Here is a 12,341-nt window from a genome sequence, read left to right on the forward strand (position 1 = left end):
GAGCCCAAGGAAATTTCCCAGTGCTCATGACATTCTGCGACTGCACCTTAATTTACTTCATAATCGACTGGTGCCATAATGAGGCTTTCAGATTTGCCAATCGTCTGCGTGAAAAAAAGGTTGAGCGCTTCAACTTAAAAACTCCCTATTTCCATAAACTCTTTAAGGACAGTTGCTCACATTTGAGTCTGATTGGACTCATTCCGAGTGGATTTCTGAGAACAACCGTGTACACATGTAGAGAATATGACAAATTTCTTAGTTTACATCCTTTGTCAGTTAAGTTCTCTCTATTCCTTCTCCTTTTGGACAGAAATATGCACTTAAATCGTTTTGTTTTGTCTAAAATGCCCCAAAAAGAAATAATTATGTCATTCATTCAGCTAGCATGTAAAAGAAAAGTAGGTTGACATACCAGGAGAAAATGGTTTGATAGCCATCTTGTTTTCTAAGCCGGTCAGTTGTGTTTAATGAGCCTGTTGATTTAACATTAGCAGCGATGAAACCAGTTCTTCAGGACTGGATGGAAAACAGGAAAGGTTGGGATTGGCTTACAGTAATTTGATGAGAACCCATACAAAGGCGTATGAATGGTGAGGGAGGAGAAGGGAGAGCGTTGCTACAATACTGAAAATGAGAACCCTGTATATTAACAGAGAGGATGACACAATATAGAACCACAAGTGCTACACGTGAAGTTTTATACCTCGGCCCAAATGAAAACAAATCAAACTGACATCAAGAATAACTGATGTTTCTTTAGTCAGGAACCAATGCCCACCCTTTTCTTTATAAAATGCTGCCACCATGTGGTGTACGTGAGCACTACAAAGTTTTGATCAATACATCATTTAGTTTGTGTCACTTTGATCAATCCAGTGACAAAATGTTCACGAGTAGGTTTCCTCTCAAAGCCGAACCAGGACTAGTGTCGGTGAGGAGAGATCACTGATGAAAACATTTCAGTCACCAGGAACTGTTTGGATCACATCTTTATTTGCATCGTCACGTTGCAGGTCTGTAAAAACACAACAGGCTTTGAATGCAATCACATGACGGTCTCAACAAATGCTGACTGGGCTCGACGACAAATGACAGTGAGCTCATTTAAGATCCTGATGAAACATGCGAGGGTATAACAGTCCCTCCATGTCGTGTCTCAATAGGTTCTGAGTAGTTCAGGCTCTTCAGCAAATTTTCTGCTGACTGATCTGGGGTTTGACATGTTTTGACTTCAAGGCCACGCCCCCAGAAGTGATGTCACAATAACTCGAATTGCAACACGCCTGATGGTCTAACCGTTAACCCACTGACAAAGCTTTCATTTGTAAGCAACTACAGTTATTACTTAATTTGTTAAAAAATGATGAAACAAAGCCAGTGGGAACTGGAAGGCCTCATTTATGTCTCACAATATGTGTGTTGTTGCTCTGGTGGATGTCAACTCAGTAGCCGAGGTCAGAAGTTTAAATTTCCAACTTCTGATAACCACCACAAATATTTCAACTACTAGCAAAGATGCAAAAAAGTCACGCTCCATCAGTTTGGCAGTACGGGCCACAATAAACCCCCCGCAGTGTATGACCAACTTTTATCAGTGAGGTTCAAAGTTTACTCTTTCAAAAAATTATAAATTCTCACCTCAAGATCCATTTAGAAGCTTTTCTAGAGCCTTCAATCATTGGTGTTAAAATCCTAGGAGAAAAAGTACAAATTAATTACTTTCATTCTGTAACAATTAGACAAACACCTGATGAAGACAGTCGGATATAAATCAATTTATATAGCACATTTCATACAGAGGCAGACTCCATGTGCTTTACAGTTAAACAGAAAATACTCCAGACCAATACAATAAACTTAGAGCACACATTAAATGCAGTACATTATTCACACTGAAGCTTTCACTCACACAAACTAACAGTGACACATTGTTGGAAAGCATCAAACCATGAAGAGGCGTGATAAAAGTTGTTGTCAGACTGACACTGCGCCCAGTTTAGATCCTGGAAACGAACTGGTGCTGTTAAAAGACACTGACGAAGACACTGATGGACAAGAGAGAAGAAACTTTTAGAGAGAGCAGGATCGTGGTGGACTATTATTGCAGATATTTTGCTTATCACACAATATGCCTGCCCACATTTACTACTGATCATCCAGCTATCATTGACATTTGACCATTACTGGCCATACTGCTATCTGTCAGATATTTACTTTTATACAAATACTTTAAACATTGATATACCTGATGAAGACCAGTAAATTTCATACAGAGGCAGACTCCACATGCTTTACAGTAAAACATGCAAAACAACAATCAATATATATAAATACTCAACACCAATAGAATAACTTTACAGCCCCCCATACAGAATACGTATGTATAAACAGGGTAACTGCAGGTTTTACGATAATAATGAATGAATTTTAAAACCTAACATATTATATTACACGTCCCCACAATTGAAGACCAAGTGACGTGGCCTTGTAAAAATAACATTGATACACCTGATGAAGACCATAGGATGTGAAACTACTTCATTTATAAAGTACATTTCATACAGAGGTACACGCCGTGTGCTTTACAGTGAAACAGACAAGCTCAAGAGAACAAATACTTCACACCAATAGATTAACCCTTCAGCACACACATGAAATATATTATTCACAATAAAACATTCACACACACAACAACCAAAACCCTGAGAAATGTTTTACGCTAAATAATTTAAAGCTCCACAACAGTTAATAAATTTAGGGCTTGTTTTCTTATCCCAATATTCTATGAACATACATCCATCAAACTGTGCTTTTATGGTTACACACAAATCATTTCACACGGACACATCTTATTTTATAAGGATGCTACAGTCAAAAGTCTGAAAGCCTTGACATATCCACAAATTAAAAGTTAGATTTTGTATGTGTACGATCTGTGTTTAGCTGACGGCTGCTTCTACAGCCACAATGAAACAGCATGGAGGCAACTCTTGTTTTTTTTAAGCACAACACTTAGAAATGCACAAACAAAATAACTTCACACAGATACTGGTTTCATATAAGATAGTCAATTTTATTAGCAGAAATTTGACATTACATTTTTTATTTGAATCAGTTTTCTTTGACTCACCAGTTCTGTGGGTTGTAGCTGTGTTCCCTGGCTGATCAGCAAAAGGAGGCTCAGCTGTGTCAGACCTGCTTAAATATGTTTGCTAATTGGACCGTACCATGTTCCTGCTGCATCGTGGGGAGGGGGGGATGTTTCCAGTTAACTCTTTTTTTGTCATTATCTTTTTCACAATGGTGGTTTTGAAATTGTTGATTCATTAGTTTTTAGTGGCCTGTCGTGTTAGTTAAAGATATGTATGGTCATGCTTCAGGTTATTGTTGTTCATTTGAATAATTGTTAATAACTGTTCTTAACCCTCAACAAGAGTCAGGAAAAACTACCAGAAAAACCCTATTAACAGGGAGAACACGTAGAAACGTACGTATCAACAAAATAAAAGCATTTAAAACATTGTTTAGAAGAAACAGTTGTCAGTGTGTCAATGTTTGAAGTATTTGTACATAAGAAAATGTCCCACCTGTGGAACTAGTTCATTGGTATTCTCATAATTCATGTTAAAATATGTAAAATTCAAACACTTTCTTTAGTGTTTGAAACAACATCCCTCACGTCTCAGTCATTTAATCCTGTACACTGATATTTGAGAACCATGTTTGTGTCTCTCCTCATCTTTCTTTGCAGTAAACAAACACACAGTCACCGGTCGCAGCCTCTGAATAAATAACACATAATAAACAGAGTGAGGATGAATAATTCAAAGTGCAGCCTGTTGTTCCCGTGGCGGTGTGTCGTCACCAGGAAGTGGTCGCTGGTGTTTGCAGAGGATGGGACCTGCAGGAGCAGGAGGAGGAGGAGGAGGAGGCGGTGGAGGAGCTCAGCTGTGTTTCCCTCACAGCCCGGTGGAGATGGAGGATCCCCGGAACACGATCCTCTGAGATCCGACCCCGGACACGTCCCGTCTGGAGGTGGACGGGTCGGGAGGCTTGTGGAGGAATGGGTGCTCTCCAGTCTGCGTCCGGTCATCCAGAATACGTTGATCTGGCGGAGAAGACGGGATGTGAGTGTTAATGTGTGTTTGACTTTTGAAATGACATCAGGAAAAACATGAGGTCACTGTTGGAATTACAGGTTTAATCCAGTTTTATCTTGAAATCCAGTGTCTGACATTTGTTGAGCAGAAAGGTGATCAGGCCTGTTATTTGTCTTTATCATATAAACACACATGTCCAGCCTCTCTATGTGTGTCAGGTTGAAGCTGCTGGTCTGCTGCAGCACCGATGAATAATTCAAGTTCACAAGAGTGTATGTTTCAGAGATGGGGGATAGCAGCAGGGAAAACCAGAATGTTTTACATAAAATATGAATATACAAATCTGTTGCCATGAAAGTTTCCTGTAGAACTTAAAGAGCTTGTTCATTGAGAACAAACACATTGCATAGTTAAAGGTTCAGTGTGTAGAGTTTAGTGACACCTAGTGGTTAAGTTGCATGTTGCAGCTGAATACCCCTCACCTCACCCTCCCCTTTAAAACATGAGAGAGAACCTGTGGCAGCCGTCAGTTGTCATAAAAACTCAAAAGGTTTAGTTTGTCCAGTCTGGGCTACTGTAAAAAACATGGCGGCCTCCATAGAGAGGAGCCACTCACGATGTCAATATAAAGTATTTAAATATAAAGAGTAAAGACAACAACAATTCGTACAATTTAGATGAAACACACTCGTGAAAACATCACTAGGATTATTTTATATTCAATTTCTTACACACTGGACCTTTTAAAATGTCAAAATGATTCATTCGTTCAAATTAGAATTAGACCGAACGTTGCTTCTTTCAGTTTCATTTGAACAGATCAAAGTCCTGCATAAAAGATTCAAACAGCTGAGCCACCATGAAGAAACTCTGCGGTAAGTTGACCTTGTGGTGTAATTTTCATTTATTTATTTTTTTAAATCAACTTTTCCTAATAAAATGGCTCGCTGTTCCGCCTTCTTCCTTGGAAATGGAAACCTGCCTAACAGGCTCCATGTGGCCACAGGCTGCCTGTAGCACGTGACCTCTGTTGATGTCTTGTGTGACACCTTGTGCCACTCCTTTAAAAGCCTTCTTTCCTCAGGAGAGATCACTTCAATGAGATCCCAGATCTCGCGTGCAACCCCATCCGTGCACAGATCGTAGAGGCTTTCTTTGACAGAAGGTGCAGTGACCATACCTCTTGAGTCTGAAACTTATCTCTCCTGTAGATGTCAGGGTTTTAATGGGATCACCGTGCATTTCTATAGAAACTACCATCAGAACGGCGAGGGCACGGTCCAGGAGATCGGCTTTGAGGAGTTCCTGGTGGTCATGTCCCATTTCAGGCCCCCGTCTCTGCACATGACAGACGAGCAGCGTGAGAACGTCAGGAGGGAGAAACTGAGATGTGCGTCTGAACACAAACCACACGATCATGTGCTCAAAGTTATCTGTGACCGAGACGCAGCTGATGGTTGTGTTCTTCTCCACAGTTTTATTCAACATGCACGACACAGACAACGATGGGACAATAACCCTGGAGGAATACAGACACGTAAGACAAAAACAATGCTCCACTCATGCCCTGTTAAAACTTTTAAATAAACTTAACTGATGAAGATTACAAGAATGTTTGTGCACAGTTTAGGGAAAATCTTCCTGAGTCCTGATTATTATTATTATAATTTAAGATGCAGATTCAGCAAAGCAGAACAAAGTCTTCTTTATGTTTTACAGTATATATATATATATATATATATATATATATATATATATATATATATATATATATATATATATATATATATATATATATAGTGGAGTTATATATATATATAACTCCACTTCTGGTTATCGGACATCTACACTCTACCGCTCAAGAGTCAACTGACTTCCTGCAATGTACTTGATTGGCAGATAATGAGTGAAGGGAGGAGGGGTGTCATTTCCTCCAGCCCGGAGATCGGAGTGTCATAGAACTCAATGTAGTAATGTTATGACTTCCGCTAAGGAGGTTTGTTTGTTTTCTTGTTTGTGAGCAAGATCACACAAAAATAACTATATACTGATTCCCACCAAACCTGGTGGAAAGAGGCAGTGTGGGTCAAGGAAGAATCCATTACATTTGAGTTATAGGGGACTGTTGGGCCTTGGTGGAGTGTGCGCTCTACTAAGTGCCCTTCTAGTATTTCAACTATTTCTACATCTGTCCAGGTGGTGGAGGAGCTGTTATCTCGAAGCGGGGCTTTGGAGAAGGAGACGGCCAAAAGCATCGCCGATGCAGCCATGTTGGAGGTGGCCAGCATTTCCATGGGTCACATGGTGCGTAAGCTATAAGATGACAAGTTTTAAATCCAAGTTGGTCCGCACAGTGTCTGTAAACTCTTTGTCTTACACAGGAGCCTGATGAATTCTATGAGGGGATCACATTTGAGCATTTCCTCAAGGTTGGTAACCAGAACATACACTATAATACACTATAATACCATTTCCAATACATACAAGTATAGTTTAAATTGTCATGTGGAACTAAAGTCAAACTCTTTTTGCAGCTGCTGCATGGCTTTGAAATTGAATCCAAAATGAACATTCGCTTTTTGAACATGGACACGTCGACCCTGTGTAAGTGACGCTGGTACGTTAGTCGGTGACTCGGCGAAGACTCTGAGGACACACATCGTTGTTTTCATGATAACAGCAACTCTCGCCTGTTTCCTACACCAACGTTTGTCGCTTGCACTGACTTTATGCCTTACTCATGTTGGAATAACTATGCAGATCCAAAGAAAAAAAAAAAAAAAATTATTATACATTATATTATGGATGTTTTAGGATTATTTTTATTTGACTGTAAGCAATAATATGAGGCACTACATGATATAATAACCAGCCTGTTAGTAGTTGGACAAAGCAATAATCAAATATCCATGTCTGGAGTAACAGACGGTACGACTATGCATGCGAATATGGATGCTATAACTGTTAATGCCATTTATCAATAGCACCCAATAATCAGGGATAAAAGAGTTTGTCTTTAAATGTATATGTCTAGAAATAATAGGACAACAATAAGAAATGCCTTCACGCTGACACTGCAGCATATTTAACATGGCTCATGCTATGCACACGACATTTGCACAATAAAAATCCCCCATGAAAACAGGCCTGACTCTATTTGATGATGTGCATTTCTGATAAAAAGGAAACGGGAGTGTGCATTTATGCGAGATTAAAAATGCTAAACGGCACAATCTGATTAGTTCTAAGAACTTTCAGCAGGTCACACTTTGCTTTCTCAGAAAAGTCCGTGTGTGAGTGTGACTTGAACTAGTCGCACACTAAGTTAAATGTGCGATCTGTGGTATATGATCTAATTACAACATTTTAAAATTAGAAATGTCTCTTGAAGAATGCAGAGAAGTCACAACACAAGGTGTGATATTTCTTTATCGTAAATCCTACAATTAACCAGATCCTTTTTATTTCAACATTTAACACAAGTGTGAGCAAAGCGTTTACATATTCATCATATCAGAAGTCTCAAGAGCTATTTTTAATCCTGTTACTCTAATTACTTCCTATTCCTTAAAAACTTTGAGGACTGAAATCCCCCTGGAATCAAAATCATTTACAGGAGGGTAGAAGGGGCAAAGACAGAAATAATAAATGCAGGTGAGTTATAAAAGTGTGATCAGGAGCAGTTCCCCTAATCTTCCATACTCTTTTCCTTTCATGGAGATCTGCTGTTCCACTGGCCTGCACTGACTCCACATGCTTTTCCTGTGACTGTACTGTGTTGATGCATCTGTGTTGTTTGTTGCTTTAATACTCGCACGTTAACTAAACGTTGTCTGTTTAGTCGAGCTATAAATGTAGAGAATGGAAAATAGCCAGCAGCACTGCTCATGCACTGTGACGTCAGACTCCAGCCCAGCTCTGCAGTGTACTGCCCTCTGCAGGACAAAAGATGGAAAGCAAGTTAAAGCGTGATGAACTTGCACCTGATTCTTTTTGGGTGTAATTTCAGATTATGTGAAATCTGTGATGCAGTGGTTTTAAACATGATACACTTTGAGTCATTTTCTTCCTGGTTCTTCACTATTTTAATGTTTACGTTTGTCACGGCCCATGACATGATATCATTTTGTTTTTTAAACTGCGGGAAGCCACAAATGGGGAAGTGGCCTCAAACGTTTGGATCCTACTATAAATCCCTAAAGCAGTTGCATGTGCAAATTGAAAGCAAACGGCTCAGAGAATAGTAGTTTTTAAGGGATTTTTGTTTTCAACATTTGATTTCTCAGAGAATAATTCATGGGTCTTGATGAAAAATATAGATCAGGCATATTTGGGGGACTGCAATTTGGTGCAAATCCAAATGAAAAACTGATTGTCCAAATGAGAAATAATTTGTTGCATCCCTCCTCCCTTCAGAAATGAGATTACCGACCTGTGCTGAGCAGAAGTCAACACATTCTCATAGATGTGCTGTAGACTGATGGCAGGTGGGTCAGTGGTTAAAGGACCTGTAAAGGGTCCGGGCTTGTTCAGGTTATCTGTTTTACATGAGGCCTTACATGACCAGTCTGAGGAGCCTCTGCATGTCAGCAGACTTCACCCCAAGATCAGGTCCTGTGAAGTGAGAAGGAATAAATAACCTAGACTGAAGAATTGGCGTTGTCCTAACGTACCCTCTGTGTTTGTGCTTTAAATAAAGCAGAGTTATAACGAGGAACTTGATTCATGACCTAGAGTGAATCCCCCACATCTACTTCCAGTTTCCTGAGAGCTTGTGATTTTAGGAAAGTTAAGTTGGCATCACTTCATTTCAACCAAAACTTCTAGTATCTGTGATTTACATGTGATACGTTTACACGCTGCTACTCATCAACTAAAATAAGGGTTTTCTGCATAATTTCAACTTTGCTCTTGTTTTCTCCGACCAACCCTTCACACGCTTGCACCTCCATCTTGATGAAGATGCAAGCGTTTAACACGTACAGTATTCTCACCCGCACCTTGTGACCGGCCAGACGTCCCGCCAGTGTCATGAAATCTTTCCTATCTGATGCAGCCTTGTGTCAAACACATGCGTCATTCTGAGCTGATATCAGCTCGGTCAGCGTCTCAGCAGCTTCCTGATTTTCTTTTAACTCCTTTTGATGGAGTGATTCTGTGCAGAAAACACTACGCCTCAAACATGAGTTAAACTGTTTCTCTCAACTTTGTAACAATGTAGAATCAGATATAGTGTCACTTTAAATGAGTTCAACAAATGGGAAGACAAGTGTAATGCATGAAAATCTGTTTACTCTTTAGAGATCCTCATTTTTCCAGACACTTGTGTTGCTGTGTCGCTCAAATTGTGCAACAACACGTAGAAAATCAACAATCACAAAGAAGTCCAGCTGTAAATTTTCTTTTAATAATTCCATAGGCAGTAAATAAGTTTACATCAGCAAAATAAATCCTTATATAACATCAAATGTATTAAATATACGTGACTTTCATAGAGATGGATTTCACACCCTTCATTTGTAACATGACTCCATTTTATCGGGAACACAAAAGAAAATAAATATTAAATACCATAAATAGTATCAATTACCCTGATGTACCAGCCACCTTCAAACTTCTTTACAAGTCTTTATCAAAACCCGGTGAGAACAGGTGTTGTTGGAAACTGACTGTCTAAGGCCAGCCTTAGGTCATCCTCAGTAGAAGGTGTTCATCTCTATCCTCCTCCTGCAGACTTTGCCCTTTAGGGTTCTCAGTTCTCGGGAGACGTTCGACAGGAACTCCTTGTAGGTCTTGAGGACCACACAGCCGTAGACCTTCTGCTGGAAGACGTTCTGAGGCGGAGGTAGCGTCGTGGGACCCCCCGCCGGCTCCGGCATGGGCAGGTTCGGGAAGAGGCTCTGGTAGAAGCCGTTTATGAGAGCGGCCAGGCCCCTGCTGCGGCCGCTGACACCGGTGAGCTCAGCCAGCAGCGGGCTCGATGGTAACTGCAAGTCCGTCTGCTGCTCGTACACCCGTTTGAAATGTGCCATGAAGGTTTGGAGGTGCGTGTAGATGCTCGCTATCCTCTCTGAGGGCTCCAGGCCGGAGATGTTGGGGTCAGGGACGTTGTTGACCGACACCTTGCAGAAGAGCTCTGACATCTCTCCTTGAGCGGCCTTCTGCAGAAAAAGATAATTCAATTAGCCCAAAGAGGAACATGAACAGTCACCATGTGCTATATAAAACACTGCACGAGCACATGGGGATTTTAACACAGCAAAACAAACTGCAGCACTTTTGCGCCCGTACTCACATATGTTTTGATGAGGTCGACGGATTCCTTCTGTGCGAGTCTGGCGAGCTTCAAAGTCTGCTGCAGAGAATTCCCACACTGCTGGCTTCTGCTGGCTGCCACAGTCCTCGTTGAATCAACAGCCATAACCAGCAGGAGAGAGAGTAGCGCTGAGGAGAAAGGAACCGGTCAGTTACCATGATCCTACATCACATCAACGAGGGGGAACTTTGGCGTTAAAGCCACAAGCGGCGAGCAGAGGAGGTAAAAATAGACTGGAAAACATCCAGCAAGTCGAGGAAGGAACACGACAGGTCTGTCATGTTATCAGTTCTGAGATTTTACACATTTAATTCATGTACTTATGCTGACCTGTCATCATACTTGTCTCTTTAAACAAAGGTCAGATTCTCCAAACTCTTTACAAACTGATTAAATTTACTCATGCAGGAATAAATCTTGAATTTGTAAGTTTATAATAGACTGTAAGGCTGTAAAACTTATAAATATAACACTGTGAAGCACTAAAATTGAATATGAAACAGGTACAAAAAATATCCAAAACATGCACAATGGCAAGAAAAGATGTGACAATGTTTAATTGCTGTGTGATATTCCAATAGAAAAGAAGAGATTTGAAAAAAAAACTTACTTGTTGTCAGTTCCATATATTGTTGAAAACTCATTCTCTTTACATGACCATTCATTCTCTCCTCGGTATCTCAGGCAAATTGCACGGACTTGTCATAATCACACCGCTTTAAAACTTTTTTTTAAAAGACAGAAACCACACATTTGTCATAGGAGGAAATGACGTGCACTTTGTGAGGCAACCAAATTTCCCAGAATTTCCTCCTTTTTTTTTCACATGTGCATTTTTTTTTCTTCTGCATCAAACAAGTGGTCAACGTCCCCACATGCCTGCCTCAGTGCACAGACATGTTGGGACGTTGCCCACTTGTTGTCACAGGTGTGAACTTAAACCTTTTTGACACTTGAAAAGCACTTCCTTTCTATTTGTGCATGGAAACTAGTCACACTTGTGATATATTTAAATCGCTTGAGGAAGATAAACCTGCAACATTTAGAAACTAGTGTCAGACATGCATGGAAATAAATTTAAGCACCAGGTTCAGCCCCCCCTTTGACAGTGGTGATTTCCATTATTAAAAATGTACCTTAAGAAACCTGCAAAGCTCAATTTGAGGCATTCATCCTCTAATGAACTAATCGGAGGGATAAGTGTGGAAAGATCAGTGGTTCTACTGATTTAAATGACAAACTAACAACAGAGCCACATTAATACACCTAATACTCATCCAAAAGTAACTGGAAAGTACAAGTTGCATTCTTAGAAGCAAAGTTTTTAAAACTTTATCTTCATATTTTCATCCACTTCTCCTGCTTTTACTGAACATTTATCAATATAACTGTATTTTTACAATTTAAATTGAATCAGTGCTCGTGTTTTTGCAGCAATATTCTCATGTGGGCACTGTGCAGGAAGTTGGCGAGGTCACAGGAAACGCATTTCTCAATCAGAAAGTTTTACATGTGCGTAAAGGGGCGGGACCGCGTCACTCAAGCATGCTTCACGACGCCACCAAGCTGAAGCTTCTGACTGACTGAGCTCACGTAACTCAGGGGATGATTTCATCCTGACATCATGAGGTGTTGCGTCCTCACTTCCAGTGATTGTTGGGGGGAAATATGAAGATAAACTGGGGTTTTTCATGTGTTGTCTCACTAACACTAACCTCTAGGAATTGAGGTCACTTCTGCTTGGAGACACGCTATGATGTGTTTAGTCAGCCGTCTGCATCACAGGGTTGGTGAGAGGTCAATGCCACAGCTCACTGACATGATCTCCTTTTTTTCATGTCTCGGTATCAAGCGTCCACACTCGATGCTGTATTGTTATCAAAAACCACCGACTGCTTGAGAAAAGCCAAGGGGAACTCGAC

The 12,341-nt window shown here is 40.4% G+C and overlaps 2 protein-coding genes across 3 annotated transcripts; one reads left to right on the forward strand and one right to left on the reverse strand.

The window, feature by feature from the left end:
* Positions 1-4,054: 4,054 nt before the first annotated feature.
* Positions 4,055-7,248, forward strand: tescb (tescalcin b). Its single transcript, XM_034602601.1, has 8 exons — positions 4,055-4,130; positions 4,909-4,978; positions 5,188-5,268; positions 5,354-5,493; positions 5,579-5,640; positions 6,300-6,407; positions 6,485-6,532; positions 6,638-7,248. The coding sequence occupies exons 1-8, from the start codon at positions 4,067-4,069 to the stop codon at positions 6,713-6,715; spliced, it is 651 nt and encodes a 216-aa protein (XP_034458492.1). The 5' UTR covers positions 4,055-4,066; the 3' UTR covers positions 6,716-7,248.
* Positions 7,249-9,490: 2,242 nt separating this feature from the next.
* On the reverse strand, positions 9,491-11,149 carry m17 (IL-6 subfamily cytokine M17). Of its 2 annotated transcripts, none has more exons than XM_034602599.1 (3): positions 11,030-11,149; positions 10,399-10,547; positions 9,491-10,267 (listed from the first exon to the last, which is right to left on the reverse strand). In XM_034602599.1, the coding sequence occupies exons 1-3, from the start codon at positions 11,082-11,084 to the stop codon at positions 9,800-9,802; spliced, it is 672 nt and encodes a 223-aa protein (XP_034458490.1). In that variant the 5' UTR covers positions 11,085-11,149; the 3' UTR covers positions 9,491-9,799. The 2 variants fall into 2 exon arrangements, with proteins under 2 accessions (XP_034458490.1, XP_034458491.1); XM_034602600.1 differs by having other exon boundaries at positions 9,491-10,264; positions 11,030-11,131.
* Positions 11,150-12,341: the final 1,192 nt, after the last annotated feature.

This window comes from Hippoglossus hippoglossus, chromosome 12 (genome assembly GCF_009819705.1).
Source record: "Hippoglossus hippoglossus isolate fHipHip1 chromosome 12, fHipHip1.pri, whole genome shotgun sequence".
Classification (NCBI taxonomy): domain Eukaryota; kingdom Metazoa; phylum Chordata; class Actinopteri; order Pleuronectiformes; family Pleuronectidae; genus Hippoglossus; species Hippoglossus hippoglossus.

Coding starts and splice junctions, on each gene's coding strand:
- tescb (XM_034602601.1), top strand. CDS start 4,067: ATGGGTGCTCTCCAGTCTGCGTCCGGTCATCCAGAATACGTTGATCTG. Junction 5,269..5,353: donor GAGGCTTTCTTTGACAGAAG/GTGCAGTGACCA, acceptor GCATTTCTATAG/AAACTACCATCAGAACGGCG. Junction 5,494..5,578: donor CAGGAGGGAGAAACTGAGAT/GTGCGTCTGAAC, acceptor TCTTCTCCACAG/TTTTATTCAACATGCACGAC.
- m17 (XM_034602599.1), bottom strand. CDS start 11,084: ATGAATGGTCATGTAAAGAGAATGAGTTTTCAACAATATATGGAACTG. Junction 10,548..11,029: donor ATATATGGAACTGACAACAA/GTAAGTTTTTTT, acceptor CTTTCTCCTCAG/CGCTACTCTCTCTCCTGCTG. Junction 10,268..10,398: donor TCGACCTCATCAAAACATAT/GTGAGTACGGGC, acceptor TATCTTTTTCTG/CAGAAGGCCGCTCAAGGAGA.